We start from the raw sequence: 20,645 nt of genomic DNA, 5'->3' as shown, positions 1-20,645 counted from the left end.
ATCTTAAAGGGTTTTCATTAAACTTTAGCTGCTCTTCCGGAGTATGAACAAATTGTTAGGAGGCTGATAACTTTGAGGTATTTCATAAGGCGGTTTTAAAGCACGCTTCTGACATACAGAAACTGAAAACATGTCTGCCTGAAGCTGCTCGCTTCTCCTCCCACCCCTCATCTCGAGTCTGACTCATTTATTTCCATGGTAGTAAAGTTTGTACATTGTAAATATAGACTCTAATGTTCACATAAGATGCTTTTGTCTACAATATCCCTCTTGAAAAGAAGTTCCAGAATTGGCACGCTGGAGAAATACGGTCATGATCAAGTATTGTTAATCTGACCTGTAAACTGCTAGCTTCTCAGTTATACTCAACTGTAGCATTTGTTATGATGATCCCAAATTTCCTTTTAATCTCTTGAGCCCTGTTGACTGCATTCTAGCTGTGAAATATATGTGCTGTAAATGAAAAGTGGGGTGGGGGGAGGTTGCTGTTAAATGAAGGCTTACTATAAAAAGACGCACAGCCCTAGTTAGAAGCAAATAGCAAGATCCAAACTGTGTTATGGAAACGTAGCTCTAGGTGTGGACACAGCCACACCTTTAGTAAAATTTTGATGGCTGTATTGTGTTTGTGTATAAATAAACTGAAGTAGACAGGGTGTTCTCTGTTCAGAAATGACCTCTGTTTAGGTAGGATTGCTATCTGTTTTGTGCCCAGGCTTGTTTCAATGACTTCCTGATTGTTATCCCTTTTACAGTAATGTGGTTACTGTGGAAACGCTTGCTTTGGAAAAATAGAATATTTGTGATAACATAAAAGGTTGGTTTCTCGCCCCCCCCCCCAATAATAATGTGTGAGGGTTGTAAAAGCTACTGGAGAATAAGCATTTCTCATGGATGTTTGACAATAGCTGTTAATCCCGCAGCTGCAATGTGTTAAGCCCATAGGTCTTTATTGCTCTCGAGTCTACTTGCTGCTAACCAGTCTGACCAGGCCAGATACTATTGGGCTTTCCTGTCCTGCAGCAGTCCTGTAGGGCTTGGGGTCTGTTGCCCATGAGGTCACTGGAATTTTTGGAGTCTCAAGTCTCAAAATAACTTCTGAGCCTAAATAGCATCTGAGCCAAAGATAGAATGAAGGCACGTTCACAAACTACAAGATGTCTGCCCTTTACTTCTGTGACTTTTGGGGGATTACTCTCATACACCACGGTGCATGTTTTGCTAGCACACATTAGGGTCATGCGTAAGGTGGAAAGCAAAGTCCATAGCTCCAGAACACACGTTCTCTCTGTGTTCTCACACATGCAGCAGCCTGCAGTTGTTGAAGTAGCTTTATTCCCAGGGCGAAGGAAGGGGGGAAGGGAAAGGGGTCCTTTCATATTACAGTATGTTTTCAGACCCATGAAGGTTTCGTATTGCTGGTTTGCCACAGGAGAAGCCGGGAGAGGACAATTTCATTAAGCTCACATACTTAGTTATCTTAGACTTTGAAAATACAAGGGCAGGTGGGGGGGGTGGGGGGATGGAAAACAAGTAAGAGAACAAGAAGCAAGGTTTCTGTCCTCACCATCTGCCCAGGTAGCAGGAGTGAGGGAAGTCAGCAACATAAATACCTAAAACAATATAGGTGCTTTCATTGCTATTAAATTCGAGTCCAGCTGTGTTTTTCATGTCGTCTGTGTTGGGTATTCTGCTTCTAGTGGAGACAGAGGTGCCCACCATGTGTGGACTCCAGGAGCTGGCATGCTGACATGGTCCTTAAGGACTTTTGCATAAAACTCTGAATTCTATGTGTACATGAGAGCCAAAAGGAGGAAGAGTCTAGGTAATTACTTCATAGCTCTTACCTCGGGCTTGTGCAAATATGGGTGTGTCTTTTTCTCATGGATTTTTTTACTTCTTTATTGCCTTATTGGGGTTGACTCTTCAGTATGAAATTATTTTCACAGTAACAAGGGAGTATGTCAAACCACTGCCAGTATATGATTGGCTGGTGCATGTTTATATATTAAAAAGTCCAGAAATCAAAATTATTGCCATATACTTTCAGAATTGAGAAAATATGTCCAGATATGACTAAACTTAGTTGTTGTTTTTAAAGTAAATGCTCTTCCAAGTTTTACATATTTGTATAGCTAAAGGTTTTATTTCCATTATGATCAAATTATTCACTCATTTGAGTTGGGCTAAATTCACCATACATAATAAGCATAAAGAGGGCAGCTGTGGAATGATTTTACCTATAACTTGTAAGGAAACATTAAGAAGCTCTTTCCAGAAATCTTTAAGACATATCTACTATCTAGGAATTACATCCACGTTATGAGTTCACATGTCAAATATTCACCAGTACAGTACTAGCTTCATTCTTAAAAATTCTATTTTTTTTTTTATAAAATTTTTATTGGGTTTTCACATTTTATATAGACAAAAACAAAGACACAAAAAACAAATAAACACATAAACAAAAAAGAAAATAAGAAAACAACAACAAACATATATACTTTCCCGAAAATGTTATTTCCTAACCCTGGTCATTGACTTCCCCCTACCCCCTCCCTTGCATCCCCATTTCCAAATTTATGTCAGCAAATTGGCATTTCCCTGTCTTAATATTAGTCCTTTTATAAAAACAAACAAAATTATTTTTTTCTAAGTTGGACCTCAATTCCCTTCCAACGATTTCCCATTTTGTCTTGAATAATGATCTTTTTAACCAAATCCCATAATCATGAGTGTTGTTAGAACTTAATTTTTCCCTCCCTCCCATCCCCGGTTTGCGTCCCTTCCCAAAGCATGTCCAAAATAACAGTTCCTAGCCCGGGTTCCTCACGTCCGAGGCCCTCCAGTCTCTTTCAGTCCCTCTCCGCCGGTCTTGTTGGTAATCCTTTATGCCAGTCGTCACATCTCGAAAGAGTTCTTTCACCATCAATCCAAAGTCTCTTCCCATATTTGCAAACAGCTGCTGAAGAGTTTCCACAAGGCATGAATCTTGAAGGTAATCAAAGTCAGAGTCTATGTGGAGGCCCCGATTATATTTCTTTATTTTAAATTCCTTAATTTCATAGACTCCCAGGACCTCCACTTTCGTCTTCTGCATCTTTCGTGGATTTATAGTAGATTTGCTCCAATAATCTCCTTGTTTGTATTCCACAGGCGTCAGCTTCTGCTCTGTATTTTCCCACATCACTTCTTCTCTTTCTTGTTTTGTCTTCTCCTCTTCTTTTATTATCATTTCTGGTTCAGCTGTGGATTCTTTCTCATTGAGGTCCTCGTTACATTCAGCAGAACTACTTGTTTCAGAAGTCAAGGTCATCAATTGTTCACTCATAGCCGTAGTCTGCTCTTGTAAGATTCCAACCAAATAGAACATCCTTTCGATTTCTCCCAGTATCTTTCCATCCACAGCCATTGTAATTCCACAGAATTCCCTCTAGAGGGAATCTGGTTACTTAGTATTCTTTTCCCCAACAGTCCTTTGTCTTGTTATTGTTTCTTTATTTCCAACAATTTTAGATCAATTGTAACTCTTTTTAATCCAGAGGTAACTTAGGTAGCAATTTTCCACTATTAACAGTCCGTTTGACAGCTTTGACAGCTGTCAAACTCTGCACTTCTTAAACCAGCTCCAAAGCAGGACGCTCCCGGGCCCGGGAGGGGGGGTTGTTTACAACAGAACACAAAACATCCAACACTCCTCTCTCCTGCTCAAAATTTCCAAATCTTGGAAGTTACTGTCTTTTTTTTTAAAAACTCACCCTTTACAGGGTGGGCACTCCAGCTTAGTTCTTTTTTCGTTGCTCTAGATCGTCTGCAAGGTGGGGGGGTGCGGACTTCCTTTTAGCACATCCCCCGATCGTCTCAAATTCAGTGGATAAATTTCTTAAAAGCCAAGTCCAAATTACTCACGGGTTGTTTTTTCAGCCGAATTTCAAGGAAGGAAGTCAGCGCTCTCCGGTCATGGCTCGCGGCTTCGCTCAGCAGAGGTAGCGATGGACTCTCAGTGCCACGCCACCCCCCGTATCCCCTCCGCAGCCTTTAAAAAGGCTCTTCGCGAATCAGGGGGGGCGCTTAAGGCACCCGCCGAGTCTTCAGTCCGCAGGCACCGCGCCTGCGGTTTTAAGGGTCCCCGTGTCGCCGGCACGGCAAAGACCCGTCCCCTGCTGAGCCGATTCCCTCCGGAGCTCGGAGGGAATCCGCCATTCCCAGATCGCGTCAACCCCGGAAGTCCCATTCTTAAAAATTCTAATTGAAATAAGTTAGCTGTACAGATTTTTCTTAAAAAGCTTTTCACAGGAGAATTATTTAGAACCCTGCTTAAAAACTTGTTTTCATTATTTATTTGAATATTGCACATTTCCCATGTACTTACTTTCTTGTGCCACTTTGACTTGCAATCTGCTCTTAGACTTTGTAGCTGGAGAATAGAAACTATGTTAAATTAGCCCTTTTCCACATATACAGTTGTCTGATATGATCAACAAACAAACAAACAAACAACAAACAATATGGTTACAATGAGAGTTCCCAGAAATATGTATATGAACTAGCTTCTTTTTTATCCCAAATTTTACATGGGGGGAAAAGTGTGTGATTCATAGAGAATGAAGGAGATATTCACCCAAAAATATTTGTTCTTATCTTGCGATTTTTTTTACTAAACAGTGCGATCTCATAATTGAGTAATGTGGCAAAGCAAATTATATCTTCCATCCTATCCCACTATGATCCAGTTCAGACCATCATATTATTTGGATTACTGTATAGCAAACAAGCTGTGGCAAGCATCCTCTTCCTTCTCATGCAAAAGGAGGAGAGTGAATACTTCTGCTTTCACTTTTGATTGAAACACTATTTCCAATTTCACATGAACTGAAGGAGCTATAGTTACTAGACAGTTATCAAACCAGGATATCAAATTGTGGTTTAGATGGTCATCTGAACCAAGACCAAAAACAATGGGTTCATTATATTTTGGCTGTGTGTGTTGTATTCTAAATTTATTCAGTTGAATGTTTTGAAGTGTGTTATGGACAGTGTGGACAAATAGAAGTGTTGGAAAAGGAAGTAGCTACTTTAAAATCATCCAAGACGACTATATTACAGTTTCAGACACTCCAGAAAACTGGAATTGGAATCTTGAGCAGTTAGTGTTATTTTCCATAATGATTCTGTGTAAAGATGTCTCTGATTTTTGGATAGGTTTAACATTTGTGGGTGTGCTAACCAAGTGATGGTATGGGTGTGAAGTTCAAGGCCATGATGTAGTCTGGTTATAAGTGTATGGGGGGGCGCATGGACACAACTGCACATACAGTTTTTTTGTGTATTTCCTCTTCTGCCACTTATGTTGCTGAACAAGCAAGTTGCTTTTATGTTCAGAATATGGCATGCCAGCTCAAAAGTGTGCTTGGTTGCTGTGGAGATGTCAAATCTTGGGCTGCACATGCAGTCCCCCCCCCCCATTACATATAACTTTGTTGGTTTGTAGCCGATGAAATTTCATCTTAATATGCATTAATGAATATGCAGTTTGGGGGGCAAGTGGTAAGTCTTTTAAATCAGCATAACTGCTATATAAATGGCATACTTGGTTTCTTCTAAGATTTTAGCATATAATATATTTATATCTGTATTGGTATCGCTGGGCACCTGTTGCTTTAAATTATTACTGAAGTCCTCTTCCCAAGATAACTTATGTACCCTTTTTTCCAGTGTACAGTACAATACTTTACAATTCTTACCTGTTGGTTCTTTAAGTGAAAATGTGTGTGTGTTCATTTGGTTGCTTTTTATACAGTTAAAATTTGTGGTGTAGTCTGCTTTGACAACGTGGGGGGTATGATGTATACTGATGGCCATTTCCTAGGGAAGAGAAGGGTGGGAAGGGAGCTGGGTTGGGGTGAATTTGATTTCTGTGTGCCTCATATGGAAAATACGTAAACCCTTTTTCTCTTTCTTTCTTTCTTTCTTTCTTTTCATCACATCTATGCGGGTGAATGTTCCTACAAATCCTTGGTGAAACCTTTAGAAACCTTTGGTATGCTCATTCTTTCATTAGAGCCCAAAGTCATTGACTGTACTATAAAATTAGGAAAAGGAGGACAATCCAATTATAAAACTAAGATATTACTAAAATGTGCACTTGGGGTGGAAGGCTAGTGGTAGGTCATCTTCACATTTGAAAAGTCTTCATATATTTTACACAATTTGTTTCTTTTCACACACTCAAACTCATTTAGATCCCTAATACTATGCAACATTTAACTTTCTTTCACTGGAATTGGAGTGGAATTTCAAAGGAAGCAATTTCCTTAAATTGTGATGTAGGCCAGTATCTAATGCATTGCAGAACTAGTTCATTAATCTCCTTTCCCCACCAGCGCCACACTACAATGTGTCCATTGCAGGTGGATCTAACCAGGCAATAATCTTCCAAAACATAGGATGAGGTTACTCCTGTTCTGGCCACCTCAGACCAGGATTCCCTAACTGTTCTGCCCTGAGATAAGTAACCCTCACTTAGGAATACAGAATTTTTACAGAATAGCCTGCTGTGGTTTGGCTAATAATAATGTTCAAATGCTTAAAATATAGAAGTAATTGACTTTTTATTTTTGTGCACATTTTACATGGGGTGTACCGAATATCACCTGAAATGCAAAATTAGTACTTTAAGATAGTCTCTGACTGTGGGCATCTCTAATGTGCAATTTTGTAACCCTATGTTTTGCCTTTGCTTGCAGTAATGCTGTGCACTTGATTCTTCAGCTTGCAAACAGCCTTTAAGCAAAAGTGATGCATTCTATTAAGGAGAACTGTTTGCTCTCCAAATACCAACAGGGGACTTTTGTTAACTTTACAATCTTCCGCCAGTTCATCTAAGAGGGATCTGCATCACCTTAAAGCCTGCTCGCGTGTCCAGTGGTGTGGCCTGTTAGATTTTAAACTAGTTTAAGCAAACTTGTGCTGAAATTGTAATTCATAAGCTTTAGAGAGCTGTTAGATCTACTGTAGAAACCTTGCTTCTTATTTAGCGTGTGAGTTGAAGAGTTATGAGTTTTCATTGGCACTTCGTAAAGCAGCCTTAAAATAATTTCAGAGTGCTTTCGATACTTTAGTGAATTGTTCTAAACATCACATTTTCGTTTTTGCTTACAGTGAAAGAGTTCCTAGCCAAAGCCAAAGAAGACTTTTTAAGAAAATGGGAAAGCCCCCCTCAGGTAACAAAACCCAATTTAACTACCATTTTCTTGCAATTTAGTCTTTCATGTTTGGGAATATAGGAAGACACTCTTATATGTGATACAGTTGTGATAATTCCTGAAAAAAAATAATTAGGTTCTGTGCAGGAAACTTTTAATGGTGTCTTCATCCCATGCACCTGTTTTTGTGTGTACTTAAAAGTGGCAAACAGTTGTTCAGTAGTGAATGTGGAGAGTGACTGTTTAACCAAATAAATGGTCTTCATTGGTTACTTAGTTTCCTCACAGAGACCTTACTAGCTATGTTTTCATGTGACAATAAGCTGGGCTTTCTGATACATCACAATTTATGTTAAACACTGGTTGCTTATTTCCTAACAACAACAAACATGGCTTATGACGTCAGAACATGGCCACAGGTAACTACAGTGGTGCCCCGCAAGACGAATGCCTCGCAAGACGAAAAACTCGCTAGACGAAAGGGTTTTGCGTTTTTTGAGCTGCTTCACAAGACGAAAACGTCTTGCAAGTTTGTTTCGTTTTTCTTAACACTGTTAATACAGTTGTGACTTGACTTCGAGGAGCAACTCATAGAATGTGGTGTGGTAGCCTTTTTTGAGGTTTTTGAAGATTTTGGTGATTTTTGAAGCTTTTCCAAAACTTTCCCGACACCGTGCTTCGCAAGACGAAAAATTCGCTAGACGAAAAAACTCACGGAACGAATTAATTTCGTCTTGCGAGGCACCACTGTAGTGGTGATATTTGAGCTTTCTTGTGGAGCTCTGTTTGTTGCATTGTCATAGATGGAACAGGAGGCCTGTTCAGATTGGGGCCTAATACTAATAAATCCTCTATCACCATAGCTCTTAACTTCTGTTCAACTGTATTGCTTGGACTTCAATCCAACATGACTCTTGTCTACCACTTGTTATAGGCTGCATGAGAGTTTTTGTGTCTCCTAGATCTATCAGCTCTTTGAGAAAAGTTTAATATATTAAAACTCTGTTATCTTAACCGTGATTGGGGAAGTGTGAAGACGTCTTTCAACTGTAACAGGCTGCAGATTCTAGCCCCTTAAATGTCTGAAGTCAATGGGAGGTATATAATTCTGTGCGAGGAGAAAACATCAGGTCAAAACTGAGGTGGAGGGAAGCCAGCTCATCTCTGTATGCTCCATTCCTCCCCAGTCATACTGGAACTGTAGTGTGTCCTTGTCCCTAACAGGAAATAAGGGTGCTTGCCCTCAGAAACATGGTTTTGACCTAGAAAAAGGCCAAGTAGGTGCATTTTTAAAAAATAGTTAAATACTTAATTGTGTGCAAGCAGCCTCTGCTGCTGCCTAGTAAGAATTAATATTCCTATTTTGTAAAGAGTTTTTTCCACTTTACAAAATACACTGTATTTCCCCCCTCTAGTACTAATACTGTTAACAAATATATGGTGAATTACATGAAATCCAGCTAGTAGCTATTTCACATTTTTCATTTATGATTACAACAGAAGATGGTTGACATCCTTCTTGATGAATTAACACACTTTATGTCCAGAAGGTTTATGAGCAGAAGGTGGCTTGCACAATGATCTTTCTTTTCTCCTCCTGTAGCCTCCTTCCACTGGGGGGGCTACAGGGCTTCCTGACTTTTTGGATAATATTTCACAAGAAGGGAGAAAGGAGAGAGATGGAGAACAGAAAGATCATATGACCTTTTATGGCTGCTGTTATATTTATAATTGAAGTTACAAAAACTTTTATCTTTTTAAACTTGGAATATCTCAGGATCTTGTTTTGTGTTCATGTAGAATACTGCTGGTTTAGATGACTTTGAGAGGCTAAAAACACTTGGAACCGGATCATTTGGCAGAGTCATGCTGGTGAAACACAAATCCACAGAGCAGTATTATGCCATGAAGATACTGGATAAACAAAAAGTTGGTATATTTTTTATTATAATACTCTACTGTGTTTGTTGAACACTAATATTTGTGTTCTGTTTCATTAGGGTGGAGTACTTGCAACATCTATTAATACTGTTGTGTGCTAGTTATGACCCTGGTGAAAAAATAGTTGGATTGCTGCTCAAGAGTTTTCCTGAAGTTTGCCTTACGGAAGTAATAGTCATTTACTGACAGTGGAAGCCAATTTGGGCACTTTACCTTTTTGTTTTGTTTTGAAATACTTAATGGATATTATAATTGCAAATTGCCTGTGAAGTTTTTTATTGGCAATTAATTTTAAAGAACACTATTTCTAAGTTAAGATTTTTGCACTCAAAGTGGATACTAAAAGTGATACAAAAATAGAATGCAGTATTTTAGTGTCCTTAATCTTAGCATGCATATCCTGTTATGCATATGATTCTTTTGCTCATGCAGATTACTCAGTTTCAACTGGATATATTCTACTATCTTTTGTACTTTCACAGTAAATAGCTTGATCCTTCATTCTCTCCCAGGAATAAAGATTATGCAAATGTATATATTTTCTACCTTTCTGTAATATTGGGCAGTGAAGTCGTCTTCTTACTTACTAAATGTGAAATGGAGATGATAGATAGATAGATAGATAGATAGATAGATAGATAGATAGATTCTTGCTTTATGCTGCTTAATATTTGCATGGGCCTACCTAAAATCTTTTAAAAGAAATAAGCAATTCTCTTAAATGAGCATTGGAAAAAATCTGGCTGATACAGCGTGATCCACTTTTTAAGCTAGCCATTGCTACTCATTTGACTACATTGATAGCTTACGTTCTATTCACAAGCATCTTGCATTTCTCCAGTTATCTTGTATCAGGGAGCAGTACTAGATAAGAAGGGAGTATTTTTAGTTTGGTGTTTTAATATAGTCTAGCAGCTGCAAATTTGGAAGGGAGTTGGCATGTGGCAAATCAACACCCCACAGGCTAGTTTCAATAATACAGACAGACATTAATACACAAATCATGAATACCAGCATGAAATCTCAATCAATTTACATGTTTTCCATACCAGATTGTTATTTTTATTGTACTTTTATGATTCAAAAATAGACCCATCTGTTTTGAGTTTCATTTTGCCCAAAGTTAAGAACTGGGTTCTCAAAATTAAAAACCTCAGCTAACATTCATATTTCCATATACAGTAGAATAATTATTCATCAGAGCTATACATTTGTAATCCATGTTGCAGGCAGCTTGCCCAGCCTTTGGGGAGATCCAGGTCCTTTCAGACATTTTGGGTGCCCATTTGGGCTTACAGTAGTGGTTTTCAACCAGTATGCCATGGCACCCTGGGGTGCCCTGGGCAGGGGTGCCGTAGGCAACAATGGCTCCTGTTCCTCTTTCCTTCCCTCCCTCCCTCCCTCTGATGTCTTTTTGGTTCTCTGCCTCCCAAAGGCTTGCACAGCTGTTCGTTGCAGCAACCCTGGCTACAAGCTCCCCAGGTGAATGGTGCCTCAGGAGCTGGCTAGGGGGTGCTTCCCAGGCCCCCGTGGGGCAATGTAAGGAGGCACCTCTCTTTGGGGATGTGGGGGTGGGGCTGCTCAAGAGACTAGGGGCGGAAGCTGCAGCTGCCCAGAGGACTCCCAGGGAGATGGGAGAGGAGGCTGTGGGAACGCTCCACAAGGGAGGGTTTTTGAAAAAGGGTGATAGGCTGCTGGTTCTGCAGGCAAGAACCCCTCAGGGGGTGCTGCAGAAAGAATGTAGTTGGTCAAGGGAGCCGAGGACTCAAAAAGCACGAAAACCTCTGGCTTACAGTGATTTCAGATCAATGCCCACACCTCTGCACTTCTAACAGTGGCATGTGTAGAGTGAATGCACAACTGTGTGTGTTCCATGTTCTTCTGCTAAGGCACCTGATGACAGTAGAGCCTTGCTGGTATCTCCTGTGCTATGCTTGCCTCTCCTCCTTTCCCCCATGGCCCCTCCTCTTTTCCATTGCTGCCTGCTTGCCATGGATCAAGTTTATCTTTAATTGGAAAGCGATCTTATGTGCAAGCAAGCCCTGTCCTTACTTTTTCAGGCACAGTTCTCTTGAGCCCCTTGCCGGTGGTTAATATTAGTGCCGAGTAACACACAGTGTTTACGGTCCTTGTGAAGCAGGGAAACTGCTGCTCTTGTGGGAGCTGCCTGGGCATTTTAGAATCCTGGTTTCCTATGGAAGATTGCCCTCTAGCTTGCAGATGGCATTCTGAATGGTGACAAGAGGCTGTTATCCCACACCTACTCCTTGCATACTGACATTGATTTTGAACAGCTGGAGAAGGAAGGCTACGTAAGGGGAGGAATGAGGCGGCCTGTGAGCCCTTTCTCCACACAGTTGTGACACTTCTCACTATGTCCTTGCTGCCCGTCCTTTGCTGCAGTTTACAGATCTGTCATGAAAATTACTATGCACCAGTTTGCCACAAGTTGGAATGTCTATCAGTTATCTTATGCACACATAAGACTTTGCCCCAGGACCATCATTTGTAGCCATGCATGTGCAAGAAAATGGTTCCCAAAATTTATAGACGTTGGACATTATTCAGTAATGTGCAGAGAGATGACATCTGAGTATATAAAAGCTTGCATTAGGCTGTTTGTGTTAGGGCTTGGCTTGGATGTTCTCCGAGCTTGTGGCAGCTGCTTATCCATGAGGAGATCTTGTACATCTCCGAGGAAAAAAGGCATTGCTTCAGAAAGACACTGATCAGGCGCTAGCCACATAGCCATTTCAACCAGCTGCATGGGAACTGCTTGCTCAGCTGGAAAACATCTAAAGGGTGCTGTGGCTTCTTAAGTTTTTAAGCAGTTGTATTCTTCGTCAGTTGGTTATTCTGCTACCCATAGTAACGTGTAAGGGAGTGAGTCTCCTTTTCCTGGTTCCTGGGGAAATGTTTGAACTTCCTGACATCTTGCCAGTTTGCTGCTTTCACTCTCCTTCTGTAGCTTTCAAAATGCATTCAGAATAGGGAAGTAAGGAAATTATAGTGGTCTGTGGCTGTTAAGAACAGGTGGAATATTGGGTATTAACAGACTTCTGATAGGCTCTGTTGAGCACAAGCATTATTATAATTTTTTAAAAAAACTAGCTTACTATGCAAACAGACAGAAGTAGAAGAGCTACTTTTTTTGTTTTGCAGTGATTAAGCAGTTTTCACAGAAGGAAATCATGCCTAGTCAGGAAGGAAGCTACAGAGTATATGAGAATGCTTCTAAGCAGCAAACGTTTTTAATAGGCTATATGAAAGTTAAAAATAAAAATGGACCCCAGATATCTGTGTGTAGATAAGCTTTATGCCCTGAAAACCCCACTTTGTGCGCCAAGTGAACTGAGCTTCTAGACTCTTGTAGTATTTGAACTGCATGTGCACACAGACCATATTTGTTAGAATTCCTCTCAATACTCCTTTGACTGTGTCAGCAGAAAGGCCAGAGTTGAAAAAGGTATAGTGTGCCATGCCATTCTTCTTCAGATGTAGCATCTTCTAAAAGGTAAAAAAGGATAACTGCCTTGCTACCTAACTTTGCTGTATTAACGTGGGTGTAGCAATCCGTGCTTTGAGAGCTATATGTAGCACTCGCCACCATCTTTTAGAAGTGCTGTTCTTAAGTTATTATTTTTTCCTCTTTCCACTAAGAAGACGTGGACTTGTTTGAATTCTCTTAATGTTTAGACTCAAGCGTTTAATAAAAAATGCTTTGTTCCTAGGTGGTTAAGCTGAAGCAAATAGAACACACACTTAATGAAAAGAGAATATTACAAGCAGTGAACTTCCCTTTCCTTGTAAGACTGGAGTATTCTTTTAAGGTAAATACTAAGCGGGAAGGTAAACTGTTATTACATTTTTCTTGCACAGCTTTCTGTCTTTTTAGAGTCTAGTGATTCCTGACCCACAGGTCAAAACAAAGGTGATTTTAGACTCTCCAACTGTAAAAAAAATAAAAATGAAGCTAAATGCTTGGCCGTCATCCTGATCACAGTCTGATCAAAAGGAGATATGCATGCAGCTCCATGATAAGCTTTAAGGACTTGAAGGAGTGATCCCAACAAAGCAAAAAGCCCAAAGCAAAAATTTCAAATCGCCTCATCACCCTGGGTTTGTTTAAGTTGCCAATCCCCCCCCCCCAGCAACTTGCTGTACTGACTTTTAGGGAGCCTCTTAAACACTGAGAAAAATAGAAAAAGTATGGTCAGTTTGAATTCATGGGCCACTTGAATGTTTCCTGTCTTATTTTATGTTCAGTCTTCAATTATAAAAGTACTTAAAATGTATTATTGGTATTATTTTATGTTTGCTTGTCAGAAAAAAAATGCAATTTACTTGGGTTGTCCTAAGTACCCCAGGTTTACAACTGAACATACTTCACTTTCCCTTAGGACAATTCTAATTTATACATGGTTATGGAATATGTTCCTGGAGGTGAAATGTTCTCACATCTAAGAAGAATTGGAAGATTCAGGTAAGATAATAAATGAATTATAATTTATGAAAAATGATGTGAGGAAGGGAATGAGAAAGAGATGATAGCTCTTAGCTTTCAGATGTTTAGGAAATATTTGCAAGGGGATCATTACTTTATTCTTATCCATTATGAACATTAAGACTTTCAGAAGTACCTTTGAAAAACAGTTTTGCCTTCAAATAGGTAGTAGAGAATGATAGATAAGAACATAGCAATAATATTAGGTTGTGCAGTCCCTTTATAAGATAAAAATAGACATTTCATTATTTAAAATTAAATTATTTTTAAAAAAATATTCTGCTTGTACAACAGGACATCCTTTTCTTCTCCTTTTCCTTCGTACACCCAGAATTTGCTCCAAAGGGTCCCCCCAACCCTGTGGAACAACTTTTAAAGGCACACAGGGGGCTGGAGATGAGAGCAGAGTTCCATTGGGCAAGCGGGAGTCTCTTGCTTAAGTGGAACAGCAGTGTTGGATACAACCCATTTGCAGTTTTCTTTATTTCCTTAGAGTTTAACATTTCTGTTATCACATATGAGTATGCTATGTCTGCAAATGTTGACCGTGGTTTAATAGCCTGATTATTTTCATTTGTTTACAGTGAACCACATGCACGATTTTATGCAGCTCAGATAGTGCTAACATTTGAGTACCTCCATTCACTAGACCTCATCTACAGAGATCTGAAACCCGAAAATCTTTTAATTGACCAGCAAGGATATATCCAGGTATGATGAAGACAAACGTTTTCAAGCTCAGCTTCATTCCATAGCAAGAAGTACAGAACGCTTAAATGTTTGCATTGTAAGGAAACGGGTGGTGATAAATTAAATACCTTGATTGGTTGGTTTTGCAGGTTATCAACCAAAGGGAATTCTGAAACTTGATCCAAGATGTATCATATCTGCAAGTGATACTAACGAAATGCTTAATTGAGAAAAACTTTTAATGAATATTGCCTAATGTTACATATAGCATGTCTAAAGCATGTGCTTCCTGGTAATTCTTCTTTGGGCATTTTGTATAGCTTTGAATCAAAAGCAAAACATATGTCATGCCTTGATTTGAAAATATCTGAATTTTGAATCAACCATAGGACATGGAACCATTTCTGTGGTTGAATGCTTTTGAAAGCTATATGTAACGTTCAGGTTATTACTAAGAAAAAACTAAAGCTTGGATAATGTGGTAACTCTTTTTTCTGTGCTACTAGGTCACAGATTTTGGGTTTGCAAAAAGAGTAAAAGGCAGAACCTGGACGTTATGTGGGACTCCAGAATACTTGGCGCCAGAAATAATTCTCAGCAAGGTATTTCATAATGCTTCATGGTGTTAACTAGTTAAAAGAGGAAGACGGCAGTCTTAAACAGGCACATTTGGAAGAAGTTTTAACTGAATTTGAATGGAGCTTAACTTCCAAGTCAGAGATAGTGATTCTTGTGGAATCTGTCTTAGTAAGTTGAGTAGGCTGTTAAAGGCTATTATTTACTAAGATTAACACATTGAATTTGACCATATTAACAAATTGGCAGCCTGTGCAGGTCTCTCTGCACAGGTTTAATATATTGGCAGGGCCTTATCTCTGTGAGCAATTGTGCTGCAGCATTCTGCACAAACTAGTTTTTAGACCCAAAAGCAAGGTAAGCCCCACATCATAAAGGTAAAGGGACCCCTGACCATTAGGTCCAGTCGTGGCCGACTCTGGGGTTGCGGCGCTCATCTCGCTTTATTGGCTGAGGGAGCCGGCGTACAGCTTCCGGGTCATGTGGCCAGCATGACTAAGCCGCTTCTTGCGAACCAGAGCAGCACACGGAAACGCCGTTTACCTTCCCGCCAGAGTGGTACCTATTTATCTACTTGCACTTTGACGTGCTTTCGAACTGCTAGGTTGGCAGGACCAGGGACCGAGCAATGGGAGCTCACCCCGTCACGGGGATTCGAACCGCCGACCTTCTGATCGGCAAGCCCTAGGCTCTGTGGTTTAACCCACAGCGCCACCCGCGTCCCTAAAAGCCCCACATCATACATTGCAGTAATCCAACCCTGAAGATATTAGTGCCTGTATTACTGTGATCAAGCTGTCCTGGTCCAGGAATCACTGCAGCTGTTGGATGAGCTGAAGCTGGTAAATGTTTTAGAATACCACCTAAAACTTAAGTGCGTTTATATTAGTATATTCTATTTGGTTGGATATCACTAACTACTATATTTTTGTTTTGCCAGGGCTACAACAAAGCAGTGGATTGGTGGGCCTTAGGAGTTTTAATTTATGAAATGGCAGCTGGATATCCTCCGTTCTTTGCAGATCAACCAATCCAGATTTATGAAAAAATTGTTTCTGGAAAGGTATGCGAGGGCTGCTGGGATCCTGCAAATGATCCATGTTATGTCCATTAACTTTTCTGTTACTTGTGTGTTCTTATTTTAATTTTCATGAACAGGCTTGCTCATGTTTCTGTTTACAAGGCGTTTTGCTTTGTTTTGATTACTTCAATATTTGTTTTGTAACAAAGAGATAGGGAGGAGAGGAGAGCAGTCAATGAAGAAACACTGGACACTGTGTGAATAACCTATCTTTATTTTTTTCCTTAAGCATTTTACATTTTTGTGTGCATGTGAATTGAATTGGGAAGCAAAGTGGTGGATGGCTTGCAACAAACTATTAACTGCGCTCACTTATTAAAATCTGCAGCAGCTACTGGGTGGAGCAGGGCATGTTGGTCTAAGCCACAGGCAATTCCAGAATATTTCCAGAAAAAATGTCTGGATCCACCAAAGTTCTAAGTTCAGAATACTTTGAATGCAGAAAAGAAGAAAATGTTTTTTGCTCTTATTGCAGTCTTGCTTTTTTTGTATGTGAGTGAATTTCTAAAATGAAAAGTTTGGGCTCTTTGCCTAGCTGGATATGACTCCCCATTCTTCCCTAAACCTGGAAGATCTCATCCCTAATCTCAGACATAAGAGGCTGATCATAGTCGCTCTGGTGTGATGTACTCTGCACATGAGCAGAAATTATTACTTCACATTTTCAGGATGGAGTCACACACTCCAAATATGTACTGCTGTGCACTGATGTGCCTTGGATCGAATTCAGTATTATTATTATTATTATTATTATTATTATTATTATTTAGTGGTTGGAATATTTTGTTCTTTTAATTTGAAGAAACAGAGTTTTGGAGAATGAAAAGTTAGATCGTTTATATATGGTTTGCACCAGGTGCATTTGTGGTTAGTTAACAGCACTACTGATTTGTAATCTACAGCTGTGATGCCCCATTATTCAACCCCACAATTGAACTCCCCTCTCCACAACCACTGGTGTCTAGATTCCTTGTGAATCCACCAAAAATGAAGTCAAAACAGAAATGTTGTCTTAGACACTTTCAGGTGCTCCCTGCCAAGCCCCCCTGACTAGTCAACATAAGGCAAAATAGCAGAATGAGCTTCAGAAACAAGGGAATGAGAGAAGGGAATGAGTTTTAGCTAAAGTTAAAGCAGGAGTGAGAGAGAGAGCAGCCAGCAGGAGTGGATTTGTTGTTGTGCAAGCGGTGTGCATGCACTGGGCGCTGAGTGAAGGAGGCACCATCTCAGAACACAGTAAGCAAGGCTCTGGGCTTTGGGAAGGAGGCATTAAGGGCACTGACAAGGTCCCAGAGCCTTCCCACCTCCTTTCCAAAGCCTACGTAGTGCGCTTCCAGCTTTGGGAAGGAGGTAGGGCAGCTCTAGGACCCTGCCAGAGCCCTCGCGCCTTCTTCCCAAAGGTGAGTGCCCCCTTACCTGCCTTTGGGACGGCAGTGTGAGGCCAGGGCGGCATTGGCCTTGCACAGGGCACCATGGCACCCAAGTCCACCACTGCATCCAGTTCTTGTAACTTTTCACAGCCATAGAAGGGGAAGAGGAGTGGCAACAAGTATTGTCTGTGGTTTCTCATGATTCTTTATTTTGAGTAAAAACAGAGGATTTGTGGTGTTCAATTATTTTCTAATGCTTTATATTTTTTTAAAAAAACCATAATAAGAAGAATATTAATGGTGGCTTATACATGATGCAGAAGCTGGCTGTTGCAGCACATGGCTGACTGCTGTTGAAGACAGCAATCCCACATCTCTCTCATCCTATAAATCATATGATGGGATCATGTTTAAACTTTTCCCAGCCCACCCCCCTTCTGCTCATTGGCTGCCACTCGTTTTGCAAGTTTTTCATGCCTACAATTAACATTACACCAGTTGTTCTGTATGCTAGTTGCTGCTGCAGAAGAGATGAGAATGAGGCATGATCTGGTACTTCAAGCAACAGCCTGGCATATATATTAATGTATAGCTCCAATGCAATTTTGTATTTAGGTTTGGTCTTCTTTATAATACCAAAACATAATTCATAATCTTGTTTCTCATTTTCTTTCTAGAAGAAGAAGGGAAAAGAGGTGTCTATATAGCAATATTAAATATATATCTGGTGTGTTTTGTAGGTACGATTCCCATCACACTTCAGTTCAGACCTTAAGGATCTACTAAGAAATTTACTCCAGGTAGATTTGACCAAACGATACGGAAATCTTAAGAATGGGGTGAATGATATTAAAAACCACAAATGGTTTGCCACTACAGATTGGATTGCCATTTATCAAAGAAAGGTAATCATTCTTTCTCTTAGGATAAGTTATGTATTAGTGCACACACACAAAAAGTTCCTGATCTTTTCCCATTGTTTGAGGCTAGCACATGGGGTGGCTTTATATGTTTTAAATGAAAGACTTTTGGATGTACAGTCTTGGGGTAATGGGAAGTATTCCTCAAAGAAATACGTTTTCTTGAAACCTTAATGTCCTGTGTGCTCGTTTCTGAATTGTTCCCCTTTTTTGTCTTCCTTTGCCTTTTCTTTCCTTTTCTTTCCTTTCCTGTCTAAACATTTGAACTCTCTAGCTGCCTATTGTTGGTAGACAAACTTGATTTTCAGCACAGATGTATTTAACTATTCTCTCTCTCTCTCGGTGATCACTCGCGGCCGAGTAAGATTGTTCTCCATGTCTTAGTGGCGTGTCCATAAATGACTGTGCAGGCCAATTCTGGATCCGCACATCCTTCCACAGTGGGTACATAGATTTCTAAGCAGGAGTTGATCACAATGAGGATTTGCCAGACATGCCTTCCTCTTTACTCATTTCTCCCTTTTGTCATGAATTGGCACTTCTTCAAAATCCATGATGCCAGAGGCTATTCTCCAATTAGAGCACTCACAAGCCAGGGTTTCCCAATTGTCGGTGCTTATAATACATTTGTTTTTAGATTTGCTTTGGGAGCATCTTTTAACCTCTTTTGTTGTCCACCAGTATTGCGCTTTCCATTCTTAAGTTGAGAATAGAGTATCTGCTTTGGAAACCGATAATCAGACATCTGAACAATGTGGCCAGTCCAATTTGACTGGACTTAACAATCCAGGGGTCCTTTACCTTACCTTTAACTATTATAATTATTATCATCACCATTGCTGAGATACAGTTCCAAGTAAGTGACCACGGTGTAATTTTCCGTGCACAAAGAAGAGCAACCAAGCAAAAAATGTGTATAGACATGTTCCTAAACTGTTGCTAACTCCCACTGAAGCCCTTGTGAGAGACACATTTGTATTTTCTGTGATTAATGATGCCTAAAAATTATGATCCCTAACTTTTTCAACTTTTACCATGACACTTAAGTGTAATTTTAACATTTATATTTTAATACGTTTCTGCTTGGGACTGTCAGTCCTTTGTGGTACTATGATGTGTTCTCTTTATTTAAAAAAGTCTGTTTTGGAGTAACGGAGGCATATTCCCATACAAAAACATTTTAAAAAGCCAGATCTGAAACCCAGCAATAGTTTATAAAAAGAAACTAGCTGTTTAGCTACACGATGTGACAGTACAGTAGTAGTTAATAATCAGTAAAGTATTAATTATCACAAGACAGGACGTGATTAACACCTCAGCATAGTCTTTTATTTTGAAGCAAGACCTCTTCAGCAAATGTTCGCCGCAGAATGGTAATCTTCTCATCTGCACTCTAAAATATACCATTTAGCATGCAGTTTGTGTGAAGTGAGATTTTCTGCCTTTTTGTAATTCTTCACTTCTAAATAAATATTTCAGTTTTTATTGGAGGTGTTCTAATTCTTCACTATTCTGCTCTAGGCTCTTATTTAAAATTTCTTGGAGTGATGATAATGAATAATAGCTTATTTTCTTCAATATCAGTTGGATTTTATGTATGTTGGTACAGTATTTGGGGAGAACTGATAGGGCCCACCAAGCCCTTTTTACAGCAGCCCACAAAGCAGAGTCTACTGGGTTTTCCCACCTTTCTGATTTTTAGGATACAGGAAGCGAAGCGTTTGAACCACAGTGTGGCTGCGTTCAGACTTAATACTAAAGCACAAATTAGCATTATGAGGTTGCCCTTTCTCCATTCCTCTTCCAGAGGAGATAGGTTGAAAGCCTAAACCATGGTTTAAACAAACCATAGTTAAGATTAACTTCAGCTTGTGCAGGTTTGGCTGTCATGACAAGCTGGAATTAATCTAAAAGGGAAGAAAAAGCTTCTGAACTCCTTGTGTCGGTATACATGAGGGGAGGCACACATGAGCCAAAGGCTCACTGACGCTTGCCCTAGACCATCATTAGCGTTACATGTGAACAGGGTCTATGTGCAGCAACACTTATGTGGTCAGTCTCTTGTGCTTAGAGCTTGTTTGTTTTGTAAAATCTCCTTCTCAGGAATTGCATTTTATGTAGATCTGAGTTTGCCTTTAAAGTGGCACTATAAGTCTTCTTGTGTTGATGCAGTGCTCACAGGTGAGGTTGTATTTGTTATAGCTAACTTGAAGGGATACTTCACCGAAAAATAACAATATCATATCTCTCCTGAATGCATCCATTCCATAATGGAGAATATTTAACCTTTTTTACATTCATGCTTGAAATATATCAGTGAATTATGATTGTTGTAGTTATTAATATCAGCATTGTTAT

The 20,645-nt window shown here is 39.8% G+C and overlaps 1 protein-coding gene across 3 annotated transcripts in view; it reads left to right on the top strand.

Annotated features, from left to right (window-relative positions):
- PRKACB (protein kinase cAMP-activated catalytic subunit beta) overlaps positions 1–20,645 on the top strand; it is a 58,281-nt gene that overhangs the window by 34,630 nt on the left and 3,006 nt on the right. For all 3 annotated transcript variants that reach the window (XM_082228090.1, XM_082228089.1, XM_082228091.1), the window contains exons 2-9: positions 7,162–7,223; positions 9,006–9,134; positions 12,878–12,976; positions 13,547–13,629; positions 14,235–14,361; positions 14,847–14,942; positions 15,857–15,979; positions 18,108–18,272. In XM_082228090.1, coding sequence (XP_082084216.1) covers positions 7,162–7,223; positions 9,006–9,134; positions 12,878–12,976; positions 13,547–13,629; positions 14,235–14,361; positions 14,847–14,942; positions 15,857–15,979; positions 18,108–18,272 — 884 coding nt within the window. The remainder of the gene's footprint in view (positions 1–7,161; positions 7,224–9,005; positions 9,135–12,877; positions 12,977–13,546; positions 13,630–14,234; positions 14,362–14,846; positions 14,943–15,856; positions 15,980–18,107; positions 18,273–20,645) is intronic.

The sequence above is a fragment of the Podarcis vaucheri genome (genome assembly GCF_965113315.1).
Source record: "Podarcis vaucheri genome assembly, chromosome: 6".
Taxonomy (NCBI): domain Eukaryota; kingdom Metazoa; phylum Chordata; class Lepidosauria; order Squamata; family Lacertidae; genus Podarcis; species Podarcis vaucheri.
The sequence above is the reverse complement of the archived record's forward strand: the minus strand, read 5'-3'. Positions and strand labels throughout refer to the sequence as shown.